Consider the following 19,445-nt stretch of genomic DNA (forward strand, 5'->3'; position numbering starts at 1 on the left):
CCGACGGCGATTATATAGGTAGCAATAGTAAAAGCTTTAGAAATCCTTACAATATTTCTAGACTTAGCAGTATCCCTAATACTTATAGGACCTTTAGAAATCTAAATTGCCTTTATATTTTTAGAAACCCTAATTCTTCTTTTTCCCTTAATATATTCTCAGTTTCGGTAGGAAAGTCTTGGATAACGGGGCTAAGAACTCTATTATTTATAGTAAGTATAATTTCGATTTATAGGATGTTTATTTATACAATATTTATTTAATAAAGGTCTTTTAATTATATAGTTAATTTTTTAAAGAAGATATTAAAAGTATTATAAATTCTTTTAACGTTATTATTAGGGAAGACTTCGTTTTTATTAAATATAACGTTTCGTATAATAAAAATAGAATTAGTATAAGGATTCTAAATCTTATAAATATTCATTAATTAATATCTAATTAAATAGCCGACCTAAGCACGGTCCTTAAATTTCATTAATTTATTCTATTTTGTTATAATTTCTATTATAAAAATAAAGGGTTTATAATTATATACCTTAAGGTGTACAATAGTAGGGGAAAGGTTTAATAAAAAAACGATATCGTCTTTAAATTAGTAATACATTTAGAATCGGTTTTGGAGAGATTTTTAATAATATTCCGTCTTGGGAGTTAAATTATATAAGTATATAATTACTCTAATAATTTTTATTTATAGTTCGTAAAGAAAGTTTACATTTAATTGTATTATTATACCCCTTAATTTTAATTATACCCCTTAAACGTTCTACGCCGCCATTTTAAACTTACGTATAAAGCGTTAAGGGCTCGATATTAATTCCCTTAGCAGTAAATTAAATAATGATCTTTTTATTACTAATTATTTCGTTATTATATTGGATTACCCGAAATATAATTTAATAATACATTTATAGCTTTATATAAAGGGATTCTAAATACGCGATAATAGATTCGGCTTCTTTATTACTTAAATAATATATTTAAACGAATTTAGATTACTAATCTATAATTACTATTAAACTTAAATACTTTTAACCGCCTATTTTTATTTCTTTATAGAAAAAAAAATCGATAGCTAATTATAACCTAGAGCCCTCTAAATAGTTACGAACTTTTTTTATATATTTAACGCTTCAATTTAGCTTTAGTATATAGTTCGTAATATATTATATTTTGTTAGACTTAATATATATATATATATATATATATATTAATAAACTTATAACGGATTTACAGGTCTTTTATACAATATAGTATAATATAATATATTTTATATTTTTATATATAAATATAAAATATATAACCGGACTAAAATTCCGGTCCGGAGAATAGGTCCGGTAGACTACAGGGATCACCCTTAAATAAAATCCGGAAGAAAATCCGAAAGAAATCCAGACCTTCGACCTTCGCAGTCGATTTCCGGCCTCAACGTCAGTTGTACGAAGCCATACGTACCACCATTGCAATGAGGAAACCATAACGGTCACAATGGTGTAAACGGTTTCGTTATATGACGACCATATAGAGTTAAAATGAAGAAAAAAAGTCGAGAAAGACTTCGGGCTTCGGATCCAGATTCCGGACTCCACGGTTAATGTACGGAACCAAACAAAGTACTATTTGAATGAGCTTGAAATGACGATTCCAAAAATACCTTCGGTTTTGTTACTGGATTTTTGTAGAACTCAAAAGGTCTATAAGAAAGGAGGAACCTTCGAGGAAGGAAAATGTAACTCATCAGAAATACTTATTGATATTTCTACCAATCTACTACCTATCCACATATTCTATATATCATTCTGTTTGTCTTTGAACGCTCTATACGCACACAAACTCCAATGCCCTCTAACGTTTACCAAACCACCATTTTCATCAACCTCCAAAGCGAGGGCGATATTTACTTTATTATTCATCCTCTTTCTAACTTTAATACTATTCTAATCTTCGTTGATCGATACCTTCCGACATATTTAATCCTTTAAATTATATACGACAGTTTTACTCTATTAATTTAAATAAAGTTTTAACTCCTAGGTAATTAAATCGGAAATACTAGCGAAAGGGCTTACTTTCTTAGGGCTTCTATTTAATATAATTTATATTGTTAGGAGATATTCCAGGCGGTGCCTAGATGTCTCTACCCTATCGTAACACATATTAAGTCAGGTATAAGTATATTCATCTAAGTATATTACGGTATATAAGAGTACTTACCCCGTCGGTCTCTATTAAGACTAACGGATTAATTAATAATTACCTTATAACCTATGATTTATTTTACTCACGCTCTATAAAATCGTATATAAAGTTCTAAATTAAAGCTCTCGACAGTCATTATCTTCGCTTCCTTTAATAAAATTATCGCTAATTGTTATATACTATTACTCTATCCAATAACCAATTATTTACTCTTTTATTCTCTATTAACATTATTTATAAAGTACGTCTTCGCGTAATAAATAGTACCTACAATTCAATTTTAAACCGACCTTATTATTCTTCATTCTTTTTCTCTCTTCCTTTCGTAAAGGGGGAAAATTTACTCTTCGTTTTCAATAATTTTAATATAATTATTAAATTTACTATCCCAAAACCAAATATATTACCCATTCTAACTCTTTAAACTCCCCTTTCTTTATAACTCTTTTATTATCCCTACCGGTCTCGAAACACACTTTTACTATAATAAATAATAACGATTCTATTCTAATTACAACTTTCAAATCATAAAATAATTAATAATTAAATAAAGCGCAATAAATTATTAACTATACTGTATCCTAGAAATAATTTTACTATAAAAAATATCTTTATACCGTCGCTTAAAATCTTATTATTAAAGTAGCCAAATTTCACTTTAATAAAATAAGTTAAATCCTTATCGAAAAAGATTGGGCCACGAAAAATAAAACCTAAAATTTTAATATAAAAAAAATCGTTAATATAAACGTAAATAATGAAGAAATTTAATTTATCCTACGAAAGTATTACTACTTAATTAAAAATTATCCTATCCTAAGTCGCGAAATTTAACTATTTCCTAAAAATAAGGACGGTCAAGCTTATTAATTTAAGAAGAAGTATTATCGTAATTATATAAATTAATTTAAAATTAATAATTGTAAAATTACCGACAATACAATTAAATAAGTTACTAAAGTACCAATTCCTCCCAATACTAACGCATTTATTTAAAATAGGCTCTTAATTTCAATCTCCTAATAACTTTTCTAATACTATTAGAATAACCAACGCTCCTTCTACTAATTTTTCGGATATTATTAAAATAGCCAATATTCCTCTTATCGATCCAATTTAAATCCTAATACCGCTTTCCTTACTACTAATTCCGGCCAACTGAAATATTCATCTTATATCTCTAATAGAATCCATTATTTTACGTACTAATTTAATTATATAAATCGCTACTAATTTTACCGAATAATTTATTACTAACCCGGCTACTACGTACTTTACTAATATAATTCAAATGGAAGCGTTAATTCGATTCGTAGTAAAATAATAGTAAGAACGCTAATTCGAAAAACCCGTTCCGATTATAACCGACCCTTTTCCAATTTATTTTATTAAACCTATCTAATATATTATTCGTACTATTTAGAATAATTTAACTTTAAATACCATCCATACTATTAATCAGAATTAACGTATAATACCGCTATACTATAATACTATAATTAAGGCCTAAAACCTATATATCGCTAACGCTATTAATTAATTAAATTATCTTCGTATTAACCGTAACAACTAGCGGCCCCTAATAGAAAATTTATAGAATTTGCCACTTTCTAACCGTTTATTTATTAAGAAGGATAAAAACTATTATCTGAATACAAATTATTTAGTAATTTATATACTAGTAACCGAAATACGTTCTATTCCGATTATATATAGTATTATAATACCCTATTATTCCGTTCGTTAATAAATTAAATAAATTCCGCCGCTTAATTACTATTCTCGCTAATAAATTAAAAATATTATTCGTTAAACTCCTTTACCTTAGGTCTAAATTTCCTAATATTAAATCCCTAGAATTTCTCTTCAAATATGAAGTCCTCCTCTAATTTAACCCTTCGTCCGTTAATTATACTAAATTCGTACTTAGCCTGTTAATTTATAATAACCGAGAGTATATTTTGTTAAATCCCCTTCCGTTAATGTTTTCTACTATTTTGCCAATTTTAATAGTAACGGTATAATATTAAATTCCGGAACACTTAATAAAATTATCTTTAATTTATTAAAAAAGATTAACTAATTAGAAAACTAAATTAGCGAATATTCCTATATACTTCATAGGAATCTTAATAATAAAATTATCTAATAGAAACTCCTTAATATCTGAATATTCTATTTTAATATAAATAAAAATAAATAAAAATGAAAGCACTTATACTAATAGTAAAATCAACATTTATACCGATTATAGATTTTTTTTCAATACTATTCACAAAACATTACTCATTTATACTAACCGTTATAAAATTATTACTAATGATATTCAAATATTATTATATAGAACCGCCTTTTCTTAATAAACTAATATACTTTCTAACTTTGAACATAACAAATTTTATAATAATCTTAATAAAATTATTGACGCCTTTAACTAAATTTTCGGGGTTAAACCTAATAAAACCTAAAAATAGCTAGATACGCACAAATTCACTACGGAAATGAGTAGGAAAAATAACTACGCTTTATATAATTACTCTACCGAAATATTTATATACGTTCATTTATAAAGTGATAATAATAATTTCTAACTTTATATTCGCCTATAGAATAACTTACACCCAAAATTGAAATCCTACTATATTAAACCGTAATAGGGTATATAATTTAATAATTATATTAACGCTATTATGAAAAAGGCCGAAATAATATATAATAAATTAATTGATCTTTCGAAAATTTCGCGCTCTATTTTGTAAATATTTATAAATACCGACTATAATAAAGGCTTCTTTAATACCGCTTCTAACGAAATATTAGTAAATTTTAAAGAGGTCTTCGCTTATTAGGATAACTATAATAATTCGAAGGATAAAAACAATAAACGTTTTAATAATTAGAATTCTAATAATCGGTTTAATAATAATAACAACAGCAATAAATTTAAAAAGAATAAATTTAATAACAAGTTTAATTAAAATAATCGTAATACCAACTATTTAAATAATAATAATATTCGTTTCTATCGTCGAAGCAAATAGTTCGATAAACAACAACTTTATAAAGACGGCCGCTATATTTATACTAATTAAATAAGCGTCTATGTTAATAAGTTTAACACTAATAATAAAATACTTAAATTCGAAAGCGAAAGTTACAGCTTTATTTATAATTTCGAAAAGGAAATAAATAATTCTCATATAAATATATCAACCCTTAAATATAATAATAAATCTTTTATTTTCCATTAATCTGGTTATCCCTATATCTTCCAATAATATTATTCCGATTACCCAACCAACGCCTAAATTTGCGCACCCAACCACTATTCCTAATAGAAACGCAATTAAAAATACTTCCGCCAAAAGTTATATAGCAACTCTATTATTAAATCTACTATCTAATCCTAATTTTATAGCGATTCTTAAATATTTAAGAGTAGCCTAAACGTTTTATAAATTATCTAATTTCTTATCTAAACTTTAAACTACAACTTCGAAAGGCTGTTAAAAGACGTTTAAACGGTTTAAAAAAATAAGAAACGCGGATATTAGAATAAAATTATCCGTATTAATAAACGGTCGGAAACTAACTTTATCGGATATTATATATAAAAACCAATATTATTTACTCGCTTTTACCGAAGGTTAAACTATCGAAATTATTCCTAATATTATATTATAAAACGGAAAATTAAATTTAAAGAAAAATAATTTATACTTATAAATGAATATTAAATTTAACCTAGATATATTATTAATTATAATATACTTTAACTCAAGTTATTTATTAACCGTAATAAATCGTATATTTATTAATAATTTTTTACCTAATATTTAATATTCTTCGATTCCGCCGAACGTTATAAAATGAATTAACTTAAAAATAATAATTAATACTTTCACTAAATTTAACTTCTATATAAAAGGAAAAATCAATAATATTATAATTAACAATTACTTTCAAATATCCGCCCTAATTATTAATAAATTAAGCCCGAATATACTATTAAGTGCTAATTTCCTTCGCTATTATAGAATAAAAATTAATTTCAATACCGTTCTTTACTCCTTTCCATCCATCTTTAATATAAAAGTACGCGGCAAAGTTTTTTCTAAAAAAGAGAAAGTAAGGGAGAATACGTTCGTTACCGAAATTTTCGCGAAAAATAATATAATTCTTCTTTTAAACTAACCAAATATTTTCCTAATACATTATAACGTCTACTTTAATAATTATTATAACTAAAATAAACGCCCGGCATATAATTTTTACGCCTAATATCCTTTCTTATTAAATATTACCGTAAATAGTAAAATATATAAAGTAGTCCCATACTCTAACGAACTACTTTCTATCCTTGTAAATATTCGAATTAATATAATTATATACCCTTCGTTTAAAGTTACAAAAAAATAATACTTATTAATACTTCGGACGTAATATATTTAACTATAGTAATCTAAGCCGGATTCCTTCTAAAACAATATACTATATATATTAACAGAAATACAAAAAATAATAAGGAATTTATAATTCGTAAAATAATTCTTGACGTCCTATCTTACAAATTTAATAAATATAATAATATCGAATCTATTCACTCGGAAACGAATATTAATATTTATAATACTAATCCCGAATTTACCTAATAAATTAAAAGCCTCCTAAATAAATATATTAATATTTTTAACAATAAGGGGATCGTTCTTAAAAAAAAAGGAGGATAAAATACGTCTCAATTTATTAAAAAGTAATAGAAGTAATAGAGAATTGTTAAACCTTACCTTCTCGGAGCTAAAAATCGTAAATTCTTTAATAAGGAATATAATAAAATATACGCCTAAAGAAAAATATCTTTTATATTATAACCTACGGCTATTATATACCCCGTATATATTATTTAGTAAAAAATTAATAAGATTAATAGAAATCGTACCGTTATTAACCTCCGACCATTAAATAATATTATTATCCTAAATATATATCCGTTATCTAATTAAAAGAATATTATTAACGCAATAATTAATAAAAGATTTATTTCTATCTTCGACGCCGCTAAATTCTTCTATAAATTACTTATTTTTATTTATTATTTTAACCGTATAAAAATAATTAATCTTTAAAGTCTTAAATAATTTAATATCGTTCTTATAAATTTTAAAAACTCTCCCACTTTCGTATAATAACTTGTAAACCGATTATTTTTTTAATTATTACTTATTCGTACGAATATATATCGATAATATCGTTATTTATAATATAATTAAAAAAGAATATTTAAAATACTCACTTATTAATATAAATTTATTTAATAAATACCGTATATATATTAATACTAATAAATCTTTCGCTACCTTCTCGGTTATCTAATTACTTAATAGTATTATCGACGGCGAAAATCTTTCGCGTATAGAAGATCGAATCAAAGTGTGCTAAAAGTTCAATTTTTCCAATACTTTAAATTCTTTAGAAACTTACTTCGGTATAACTAGCTGATTACATAAAAGTATACCACCCTAATTCGCAATTAATGAAAAATTACTAAATAAAAAGAAAACCGAATTATTAAAACGAGTATGAAAACTAGGAGATTTATAACTAAGAGCAATAAAATACGTTCGGAAAGTCTATACTTCTAAAATTAAATTCGAACTGACTAAAAAAGAATTAGAAACTTTTCGCAGTATATAAAAGAATTCATATAACTAAACGTATTTATTTTACTACATTAAAAACAAAATACTATTTATTAAAATAAACGCTAATAAAAATACTTACAAAATTTATATTTTTTAACTCAAATACGTATAAAATAGCGAATCTATCCTTAATATAAATAAAACTGCCTTACTTATAATTAAACCAATCCACTTCCTATTAAAATTAATTATTCCGGCCGAAAAGAAATACAACTCTACGGAAGCTGAAATTATAGTAATTATTTAAACTTTATAAAAATTAAATAAAATAGTCCAATTTAACGAGAATTATATAAATATTATTACCAATTACACTTCAATTATAAATATCGTTAAATATATTTTTCTACACACTATAAACTTAATTGAAATTAACCCTACACTTATTAACGCTACCAATTAAGTTTCCTAATTCAATTTAAATTTTTTTTATATTCTAAACCTATTAAACATCGTTCCCAATATATTATTAAAGTTACCGACCATCGAACCTACTGATAATAATAATATTTCCAATACATTTACTAATATTTAATGCTATTTTAATTATTCAAAAGAAATTAACGCTTTTACTTTTATATATATAGAAATTTCCCGAAATACCCGTACTATAATTCTTATTATTTCTTCTATTTTTCGCTAATAATTAATTAAAGCCTACCCTACTAACTTTAAATATAGTAAAGTCCTTTAATTAATTACTAATACTAACTCTCCGAAATATATTTATATACGCTAGTCTAATAAACGTCCTAATTTACCCGCCGGTCTTTACTTCCTTAAGAACAGCCTCCTATATTATATAAATTATTAAAATAAACATCGCCTCTATATTCCTCGCTCCTATATATAAAAAATCCTATAATTCGTATATAATGAAAAATACTATTTTAATATTGTAAAATGATAGACGACCTATCCTACTTCTATATATATTAAAAAATATAAATAATTTAGGAATACGTTAAATATTATAAAATATATTAGTAAAATTAGCGTAGTCGTTAACTAATTCTTAACGAATTTATATTAATTTAGACTTTTTCTAAATTCTATTATATTATTAGTATAAATTTTTTAATAAATATATTAATAATTCTATTAATTAATATAATATAGAATATCGCCGGCTTTAACACATTTAATATTATATATTCCGTAATTTATAAATTTAATAAAAAGGTATTCTTACTAATAAAATATTCTACTTACAGCGTACGAAAATAGGCTACCATTCTATTATAAATTTTAGAATATTATAATTAGGGTTTACCGGTCGTTATAATTAATAATTGTAATTTAAAATTCGTTTTTACTATTTAGCGCAATATTTTTAAAGTATTAGTAGTAAATCCATTATTTTCAATAACTTATTATACTTAAACGGATAATTAATCCAAATATATTAATTAAACGGCGGAAATAGTAATTCGTATATAGTACGCTATTAATATCCGAATATAGCCGCTTATATTAGTAATATTTTAATATAATTTAAATAATACTATTTAAATTACTATTAATATATTTCCAAAGAACTAATTTACAATTTTAAACCTAAATCTATAATCAACCTACTAGTCCCAGATATAGAAGAAATGATTATAATAGAATTTTTAACGCTAATACATTAGGAATTCTAGCTAGAAGCCGCTGAATTTATTAATAGGGTAGGTATAACGACTAAAGTAAAATATAATGTAAAATACACTCTAATATTATTTAAAATTAGAAATAAAATTTATCTTCGCTTTAGTAAAAATTATTATTTACTAAGTAGTCCGAAGAATGAATAATTACTAGAACGGATAGGTCCTTACAAAATTTTAAAAAAAGTTAACCCTTTAATTTATAAATTTAATTTACTTTTTTTATAACGCACCTATCCAATAATCTCCATCGCGTACTTATAAAAGCCAACCTAAAGTCCTAATCCGTTCGGGAGAGAAATTCCGCCTGCCTAATTTATAAAGATTAACAGCTAAGAAGAATAGGAGGTCGAAAATTTAATAATTAGAAATTGAAGACTAAAAAATATTAAATATTTTATTAAATAGGCCGGATATTACGATAAGGATAATATATAGGAGTTATATTCCGAATTAATAAAAAATTCTAACGAAAAGGTTAAAGAATTTAATATTAAATAATTATTAGAATTACTATTCCGGAGTATTCGGCAGAAAGTAATTTAGCGTTTAACTTATAAATCGGGCCGTACCTAATTAACCTTAACGTTTAGAATAATACTTCTTTTATTAAAAAGGGGGGAGAAAAGGCGAAGATTATTTAATATGGAAGTTTAAAAATATTTTCCTTCTATTATTTTATTTTTTTAGTTTTAATATTATTCTTTTTCCTATCGTCTTTGTAAATGATTTATTAAAATTAATAAAACTTCGCGCTTCCAAATTCGAAGTTGCGGTAAAACTACTAAATTAATACCGCCAATTTATAATATATTAAATATTATAAACATTTCTTTCATCTATTCTTTTATTCTAAATAAATAATTCTAATACACGTACTTAAAGCTACTAAAATTAAGTAATTATAATTATATAAAGTAATAAAGTAAACGCAATACCTAATAAATAATTAATGGAATATAAATTTAAATAAGGTCGAAGGTTTTTAATACGTATATAATTCTTTCAATTTACTTAAAACCTTCCTCCCTTATTAAAATCTTTTATTTATTCTATCTTTAACCCTTATAAATAGTTTTATCTTTACAATTATTCGGTTTCACGGTTATACTTATTATTTATTATACCTATTAACTAATCGTCTTACGTTATTTCGCTCTCAATTTCACTTTTATAATAGAATACAACGCTAAAATAACTACCTTACAATTCAATTACCCTTATATTAAAGTTACTAAATAGATTGTTTAAAATAGCAATCGGGATAGCGAAATAAGTACGTTAAATAACGACTTCCGTTCAATTATATTAATAATCGAACCAAATAATATAAATTATAATAATTTCTATATCGTCGTTCCAACCTTCATTACTATTAATATTATTATTATAAACGATTAAGCCCTTACAACCTTCTTTAATTATACTCGCTTTCAATATATAATTCACTGTATTAATAATATAAACGTCATTTCGAACAATTTCAATTTTTATACCTATCTTCCTTCGCGCGATAAAACTTAAGCCTTTAACAACATTATAATTAAAAATACTAAAATCGGCAAAAAAATTACCCGTCGTTAAGTACCTCCTATAACAATTTAATATTTATTTGTGTACTATAATAATCGCTTCGCTTCCGTTCTTTATAATACCATTAAATATATTAGCGTCTAAATTAATTTGGACTAAACGATCTTATATACTATTAATAGCTTTAATTACTATACTACGGCAATTTTCGCGTCCTTAAAATTTAATAACATTATTCCTTACAATAAATTCGGTACTTAATAGGACTATTTTAGCGATAATTATAATAATTCTTATACCGTAATATATAATTCCTCTATATTGTCTACTTTTATTCGAATTGATATAATTTCTTAGACTTATAGGGGTATAGTCTTTTAATAATCTTAATATAATAAAGTTCTATTAACTACTCGTATTATTAGTAACCGTTTTAATAATAATATTAGTCTTCCTATACAACCTTGTTATTCTATTGGTCGTATAATTAACCTTAACGATTTTGAATTCTATAACATATAAAATAGTGTTAATTCGGCTACCTTACTAAGCCTAAGCGTAATACTCTCTATACTCCTATAATTTTAACTAATATTATAAACGTTAAACCTTCTCCAATTCACAAGAATCCACGCAAGCCCCTTACTAGCGCTACTAAAATTCGCGCCCGTATAGGAAAGATTACCAAAGAAAGCTCGGTTAATAAAGTCTACCCGACTAGAAATATAATAACTCTTATATTTAATTAAGACTATAAAATATTCGACCTCATAATAAATATAAATTTCTAGAATTTGCGTAATAAAGTTAATACTATTATTTAAAATTACTATAATAAAATTAAGAAATACGAAAGTAGGTTGACTAACTTATGGGCTTTCTCTTAGATTATACTGTAATATAAAGATAGCCTTAGAGAAAGCTACTAAATTATACAATAATAATAACCCTATGTTCGTTAATTATATCCCTTCTTGCGTTCAATTACTCGCCCTCTAATATTATAATTACAAGGGTAGTTTTAACGAACAAATTAGTAGTCTCCTAGCGCGCTTAGGATACCTATATTACGCGCAAATTAATATAACTAAAAATACACGTATTATTAACACTATTGTCAATATTCCCGTTAGATCTATTAATTATATCAATATTCTTATTAAATTTAAATAAACCTTATCTTCTCTATAGGATAGTTTAGTTAATTTTAATTATTATTAATTAATTGTAATAGAGGAGTTACGTAATAAAACAGTTAAAATAAATAAGAAGATAAAGGAAATACGAATTTAATATGTTTAGTATTAAACTTCCACTCCCTATAGCCTTTAATTAAGCGTATTACCGACTTTTACATTAACCTACTCTACTTGCTCCAGTATATTACTATATATCGTTCAGTTTAATATAATATTTATTCAATCTACTTCCCGCTTTAGTACTTTATTTAGAATCCGTTCGCTTTATTACCGAATATTAGAAACTTAGCAGACTGAAGAAGATTCCCCTTCTACTAGTTGTAAACGTTCTTATTGTAAGGGTAATATTTTCTTACACTTTAATAAGAACCGCCGCGAATTCGAAGAGAAATACGATACTTATTAACGACGGATAGTATAATTATTATATAGTATTCTTAAAGGTTTTAATCACGAAGATTAAGTATTATAATAATAATTCTAATAAATATATAGTATTCTTCTACGAAGGATATAAATACGGTTAGATATTAGACTTAATATTTATAATAAGTAAATTTACTAAGATAGATATTAAAATAATAAATAATATTAAGAAGGATAATGATAGTCTTTATAATTTATTTATATCTAGCGTTTTTATTAATAAATAGTAAGTACTTTTCACCTTCTTTAGAAGAGGAAATATTAGGAAATATTCCAAGCGGTGCTAAGATATTTCTACCCTATTATAATATATATTAAATTAGGTATAAGTATACTTATTTAAATATATTACGGTATATAAAAATACTTACTCCATTAGGTTTTATTAATATTAGCGGATTAATTAATAATTACCTTACAACCTATTATTTATTTTGCTCACGCTCTATAAAATTGTATGTAAGGTTCTAAGTTGAGGCTTTCGATAGTTATTATCTTCGCTTCCTTTAATAAGACTATCGCTAATCGTTACGCACTATTACTCTATGCAGCAACCAGTTGTTTACTCTCTTATTCTCTATTAGCATCATTTATGAAGTACGTCTTCGGGTAATATATATACCGTATAATAAAAGAAGATTCGTTAGCGTTATTCTATAGAAGAATATACTTTAAAACAAATTATTTATATTTAGACAGGATATAATAAATAAAGGAATTTATAAAGCGACAACGTAGGTAATTATTCTTATAGTTTTAGTAAATTTATTTATTTTCGAATCATTTTAAGAAAACGAAATTATAAGTTATACCCGGTATTAGAATAACGTTAGGGAATTAGAACTTTCTATTTCCATTATTATGTTCAACTATAATTATAATAATACTATACCCTTCTATAAGAATCCGTTTATTTCCCGCTTATATATAATTATTAATATTTAAAAAGGTAAAGTCTTCAAAATAATTAATTTTATTAAAAATATATATTATCGTACTTAAATCGAAGATTATAGAATTTTTTAGTAAATATATAGCGCTCCATTTCATTATAAGTATTAAGATATTATTCTTATTTACCTAACGACCATAGAATTAATTATTTTAATCGTTGTTATCCTATTACGTTCGTAAACGGTTAACGGCCTCTTTAAATATTTTATCCTTTTTTAAATTAATGTACGCGCGCTTTTTAATAATAGGATTTTCGATTTAACCGTTATAGGCTAACTATAATTTAATATAATAATGTTTATTTAAATTATAGCCTGGCTACTTATAGAATATATATAAGGATCGATGCAATTGTTTATTCGCTAATAAGGATAAAGAGGAAGTATACTTATTTTTATTAATATTCTTCCTAAATTTACCGTTTTTACTTATAACCTCTCCCTATCCCTCTACCTCCGGGCTAAAATTTTATTCGTCGTTAAGAACGTCCTCCTTAACGGGCTTATTATTTAATATAATTACGAACGTAATACCCTTAAATAAGGGGGCGCAACCCTTTCCTTAAATAATATTTACTATTATTATTTTACGAAAATCTTTAATTATAATACGGAAAGAAATTTTAAAATTAAAGTTTCTTTCGATCTCCTTATTGTATTAATGCTAGTAATTATTTACTTAAACGGTATAAAGATTCGACCTTATAATTATATAAAACTCTGAGAATTATAAATTTAATTTATTTACTTTAATAATTCCTCTAATAATATAGAAGGCTATAACCGCTTCCTAATAAAAAATCCAATTATATTAATTATAATTAATTTTATTAAAGAGCTTAAGAATATTAATAAATTTAACCCAAACGAATTTTTTCACTTTATAATCGTTAAAAGCGGTAGATTTACTAAAATTATTATACTATTCGTATAAATTAGTACGTTTAATAAAATTGATTTCCCAATAGTTATTTCCAACGGTTTTAAATATTTAACGATTTAATATAATCTTTTTAGTATTTAAGTTAGAAAAGGTCTTAACTTTTGTACGCTAATCCAACTTTTTAATTATATAATTACAGTAATTACGCTTATAATAAAAGCCGTAAAATTTAGCAGTAACAAATAGGGTAACCTCCTTATCCTTCTTAGCTTCCCTAATTTCTCTAGCGGGAACCTCCCCTTAATAATTAGCAATATTGGGTTTTATTAGTTCGGTTAGCCAAAGAACGCAATTATTTAAGTCAATATATTTCCAAAGACCCAAGTCTTAAGCTATAGAAATAAAGGCATCTTCCTAGGCCGGCTAATCCCTAGGGCCGTTGAGGGCAACACTATTAATTTTAGTCGTAGATATTATTAATAATCGCTTAATCGGTTATCGTTGCTGGCGATGGCTTCAACGGTCGAATCAATAAGACTCTTAATTGTAATATTATTAGTAATAATCGATATAGGTTCAACGTAGCTTGATTATATATATATATATAAGACTGGCTCTGCAGACTTAAAGCTCTGGCATCTGGGTAAAAATCCCGCATATCCCAGTCCAGCTGGGCACGTGCACGCCCAGTGGATCCCCTGGCCTCTGACAACTTAAGGCTCGTGCTAGTGACGCCTTTTGTCACTGTATTGGATGCAAACTGCAGGTCCCGCTGAGTTGGGATTAGACGTTGGGGGTTGGAGGAGTACTTGAACGATCCGGCTCCCTTCAAACGATTCGATCCTGTACTTCCGTCAGTCCACGATCCAGTCAAGAACACAAAGCAGACAAAACAACATGACCTGGACACTCACACTCACTCTCACTATGTTAACCACCCTACCCAAACTCAACACCATGACGACCCTCCGTCACCTCCTCTTCCTCTCAACCATCTTCTCTCCCGCACTCTCCTCAGCCATCAACGTCCCTCGCCAAGCCGTCTCCGACGAGACAACAACCACCTCCTCCGCCGCTCCCACCGGACCACCAGGCATCGTGCTAACCCCACCCGACATCCCCGAATGGACAGTCACCGAGTCCTCCTACGAATCCACCGACTTCGGGGAGCTCCCGGCCGAGACCGAAACCTCCTTGGAACCCAGCGAAAGCGACACCCTCCCATGTGCAGGCAACCTATTCCCCATCATCTCCTCCTCCATGTCCCTCCGCCCCTGCACAACCACCTTGACCAGCACCGCAAGCCACAACCGTCCCTGCCCCCCACCCGAATGGGACGGCACCCTGACTTCCTTTCCGTCCACCACCACGCTGTTCAAGCCCATCAACTGCAACGGGTGCAGGTATGTGAGTGTGACCAAAGACTGGGCGGTGGGATGTCCGAATCAGCAAATTAGTGCTACTGTGCTCGTGGCGACGCCGAGCACGACCTGGACTGAGGTGTGCGAGGGGGCTGGGGCTGTTCCGACGGCGTCGGGGGCGGGGGGTCCGTTGGGTGGGGTTGTCGTGACGATGCCGCCGGTGGGAGGAGAGCCGCCTGCTATGCCTACTTTTACGTCGGGGGGGAATTCGAGCGGGGAGGAGGTTACTTTGGGCTAAGCGAAAGGGGGAAGAGGGATGTTGAGACTTGAGAGGAGCACGGCCGACACAGGCATGTCCATAGCAGACATGGAATGAATGAAGGACGATGTGTGCCGGTCATTGTTCAGGAGGCCGAAGGGAGACAAGTAGGATAGGAGGGATACGAGGAGATTGCTGGAGACATCTATTGGCCTGGAAGGTTCCGTGGATGATTGTTGGTAGTTGGGCTCGCTCGGTCAAAAGGAGAGGAGAATATGGGGAATACGCGTTGGTCTAGCATCGAGAAGATCGGGACGGCACGGAGTGATGATGGATGATGATCTGGTACCTCTAGAATCATGAAGTCAGCAATGGCTAGTCAGGGTCCAAAATGGCGGATTGCATCATGGATATGGGGGTAGCGGAATAAGGGTACCACGTTATTGAAGGATGACAATGGCCATGCGATCAACTTACCGTCCCCGAAATGATGCTGCCAGTCAACCGTTCTCGTCAAGGTCAGCTGAACCGAATCCATTCCTGAGAGCCGATCGGGGTGGCAGAGACAGTGGCCGAGCCCGAGGCATCCCAGCCACTCTCAGCAGCAAAGTTGGCAGTGCTGTCGCCGGCGTCGGTCTGGGCGGGGACGCCGCCAGTAGCAGGCTGCTCTTCGGTGTTTCCGTTGGTCAAGGCAACGGAGGAGCCATCGTCAATCTCGGTGAGGCCGGCGTGGGTAACAGTAACATCGGTTCGGGGCTCTGCTTGGACTCCACAGCCTGAGCATGGGATTGATGTAGGAGGGAGAAATGTGCTGACTTGATAACATTGGGAAAATGCTTGATCGGCAGCTTGGTTAAGAAAAGAGGCACGGCGGGCCAGGACAGGTCAAATTAATTGTACACTGACATGGAAAAATCCAGGGGTTGATCCTATCTGAGGGGCCGCCCGCTGTTGCATGCACCAAAATGCAGCTTTGGTAGCGGGATCACCTCCCATCTTATACTCGGCAACCTCTAGTGTACTCCTTGAAGCCACCGACGATCCTCACCACCAAATCCTCTCCTCGTTAAGAACCCGGTTATACTCAGTAACAATTCGTCTACCTAGCTAGGCATCCCCGTAATAGTCGTCCCAATTATATATATATTGTCCCATTCTTCCCGTCCCTCAAACCAGCCTGGCGGGAGAAATGGCACAAAAGGCTCCATAGTATCAGGGTTGATGAAGGCCCCATTAGCCCTATGTCCCGCCCATCTCGTTTCCCTCGAGATAACGTCATTGTCGGCCGCTTTCACCGTTCTACCGTCTTTCGGATCAATGAGCCAGAGTTTGTCTTTGTCGCAGGGGAAACAGTGGTCTTCATGCGCCCCTTCCCATACCCTAGTCCCGTAGGGGCCCAGACAGACGACGTGAATCTCTTCAGCATTGACGAATTCCCGAATGGTTTGGGATTCATACTCGTTGAAGTACTGACAACTGTTGTCCCGCGCAAATTTCAACCGCTTGATGTCCGAGTAATAGGATTCGAAGAACTGGAAAGGACTTCGCCCAATAGAGATCATGTCCACGTCGAAATCGACCCAGATGTAGCGCGGTTCCGCCTCAAGGCCCAGCTCCAACCGGTCTTCAGGTTTTTCGCACTTTATTTCTTCAAAGAACCACCTCGCAGCGGGCAACTTGCTGAAGGCCTGCTGGTAGTATCGGTGCCCTTTCTTGGTTACCGAGGTGAGGTGGTTCCGGGCCTCTCGACAAGTCTGTAAAGGTGCAGGCACGGGGGTCGATGAGCGCAAAGCAAGGATCCCGAGCCTACCATAACGGTATTTGGCCTCCGCTTTGGCGCTAATTTTCTGCCACACGTAGGAGATGCGGACTTCAACCGTGCGAGGCTCGACGGTTAGCTCCCATATCCGAGATCGGATCTCCCAAGGGAGGCAGGGGAAGAGGTGGAAGGTAGTGGCCGTGGTAGGTGTCATTAGGCCAGCTGTTGAGTCTCCTCTGTCTGCACGAGTCCTGGAAGCCCCTGGCAGCCGCACCGAGTTTGTGGGTGTTGTTGGCATTGTACACCTCTGCATAAATATAAAATGTCAGCGTAGTGAGCTACAGGTGGCAGAGAAGCTGAGATTCCTTACGCTGGCGTCAGTTCTTCGCGCTCCTTGATCCTCATCTCAGTCTCGAACCAACATAACCGCCCCATTTTACATCCAAGCGGAGGTTTAAATCGTTCATCTTTGGACAGGAAAGCTGGAAAAGGTGGCGATTTAAATCCTGCGGTGTTGAATCTTGAGAGGGTCCAACGACCTTACTGCTCAGTCGTGTTGAAACCATCCATCTCCGTAAGAATCTGGCTAAGGGTAGCCTCGCGCTCATCGTTTCCTCCACCCCTGAAGCCGCCGTCGGAACGGGACCGACCAATGGCATCGATTTCATCAATGAAGATGATACATGGGGCGTTCTCCCGCGCCGTGGCAAAGAGATCACGGACACGGGACGCACCGACACTAGTCAGGGACAGCGATTCGTACCGGATTCTTGTACCGGATTCTTGTACCGAGACGATATATGGTGTACATGCATCGGACATTCAGTTCGGGGGGTAAAATGCACCTAAACCATATGCATATGCAGGTAAGCCCGCTAACCGGCTTACCGTGGGCAACTTTGGCGCCAGGGGTTTTTGGTAGCCAGTAAAAGTCGCTCCCGCGGTACGAATCGCTGTCCATATACGAATCGCTGTCCCTGACTACAAGTAGTAGCTCGCCCGCACGGTCGATTTTGTAGACCTGACGAGTAAGTCTTGCCCCTTTTCTAACCCATCGATGAAACAGAGCTCAAACAGGTTTAGGGCCACGGACAGGGGCAACCGAGAGTTGCAAGCCGAGGTAGGATGAGGTGAGACGATCGGAAATCCGGGGTCGTTGACAGAAATATGGGTTCTGTTTCAGGGCGTTTGGATGAATGTCTGGCGATGGTTGTTCCTTTCTGTTGGAGTGTTGATCCATGTTGCTGATCTGTGACTGGACTTGGTGATCTGGAGAACTGTTGATCCCTGAAGCTCTTCCTGGCACCTATTTTGTCATCTTTTGGTGTTTTTCCAGTCATCGACATCCATCCTGTCGCCGTCCCTCATCTTCAAGGTACGCAATATTCTGTCCATCGGATCTCTGCCGAGCCTCCCACAGTCCACACCAGTCATCTCCAGGTGGAAATCACGGTTCGTATTGGCGGTTTCCACGCCCCCCTGTCTCTTTCTGTTGGTGCCATTGGCGTGTATAGTGTAT

The 19,445-nt window shown here is 31.3% G+C and overlaps 3 protein-coding genes across 3 annotated transcripts; 1 reads left to right on the forward strand and 2 right to left on the reverse strand.

The window, feature by feature from the left end:
* Positions 1-15,504: 15,504 nt before the first annotated feature.
* Positions 15,505-16,046, forward strand: B0H65DRAFT_445101 (uncharacterized protein; the record flags this gene model as incomplete). Its single annotated transcript, XM_062825715.1, has 2 exons — positions 15,505-15,954; positions 16,005-16,046. 2 exons carry the CDS (start codon positions 15,505-15,507, stop codon positions 16,044-16,046), a joined length of 492 nt encoding a protein of 163 aa, XP_062678179.1.
* Positions 16,047-16,780: 734 nt separating this feature from the next.
* B0H65DRAFT_591198 (uncharacterized protein) lies at positions 16,781-18,708 on the reverse strand. The gene is made up of 2 exons (XM_062831088.1): positions 18,297-18,708; positions 16,781-18,233 (listed from the first exon to the last, which is right to left on the reverse strand). Exon 2 carries the CDS (start codon positions 18,222-18,224, stop codon positions 17,271-17,273), a length of 954 nt encoding a protein of 317 aa, XP_062678180.1. The 5' UTR covers positions 18,225-18,233; positions 18,297-18,708; the 3' UTR covers positions 16,781-17,270.
* On the reverse strand, positions 18,353-18,871 carry B0H65DRAFT_282754 (uncharacterized protein). The gene has a single exon (XM_062822903.1). It carries the CDS (start codon positions 18,746-18,748, stop codon positions 18,467-18,469), a length of 282 nt encoding a protein of 93 aa, XP_062678181.1. The 5' UTR covers positions 18,749-18,871; the 3' UTR covers positions 18,353-18,466.
* Between the last annotated feature and the right edge of the window lie 574 nt (positions 18,872-19,445).

Source organism: Neurospora tetraspora (genome assembly GCF_033439725.1).
Source record: "Neurospora tetraspora strain CBS 560.94 chromosome Unknown B0H65scaffold_7, whole genome shotgun sequence".
In the NCBI taxonomy this organism is placed as follows: domain Eukaryota; kingdom Fungi; phylum Ascomycota; class Sordariomycetes; order Sordariales; family Sordariaceae; genus Neurospora; species Neurospora tetraspora.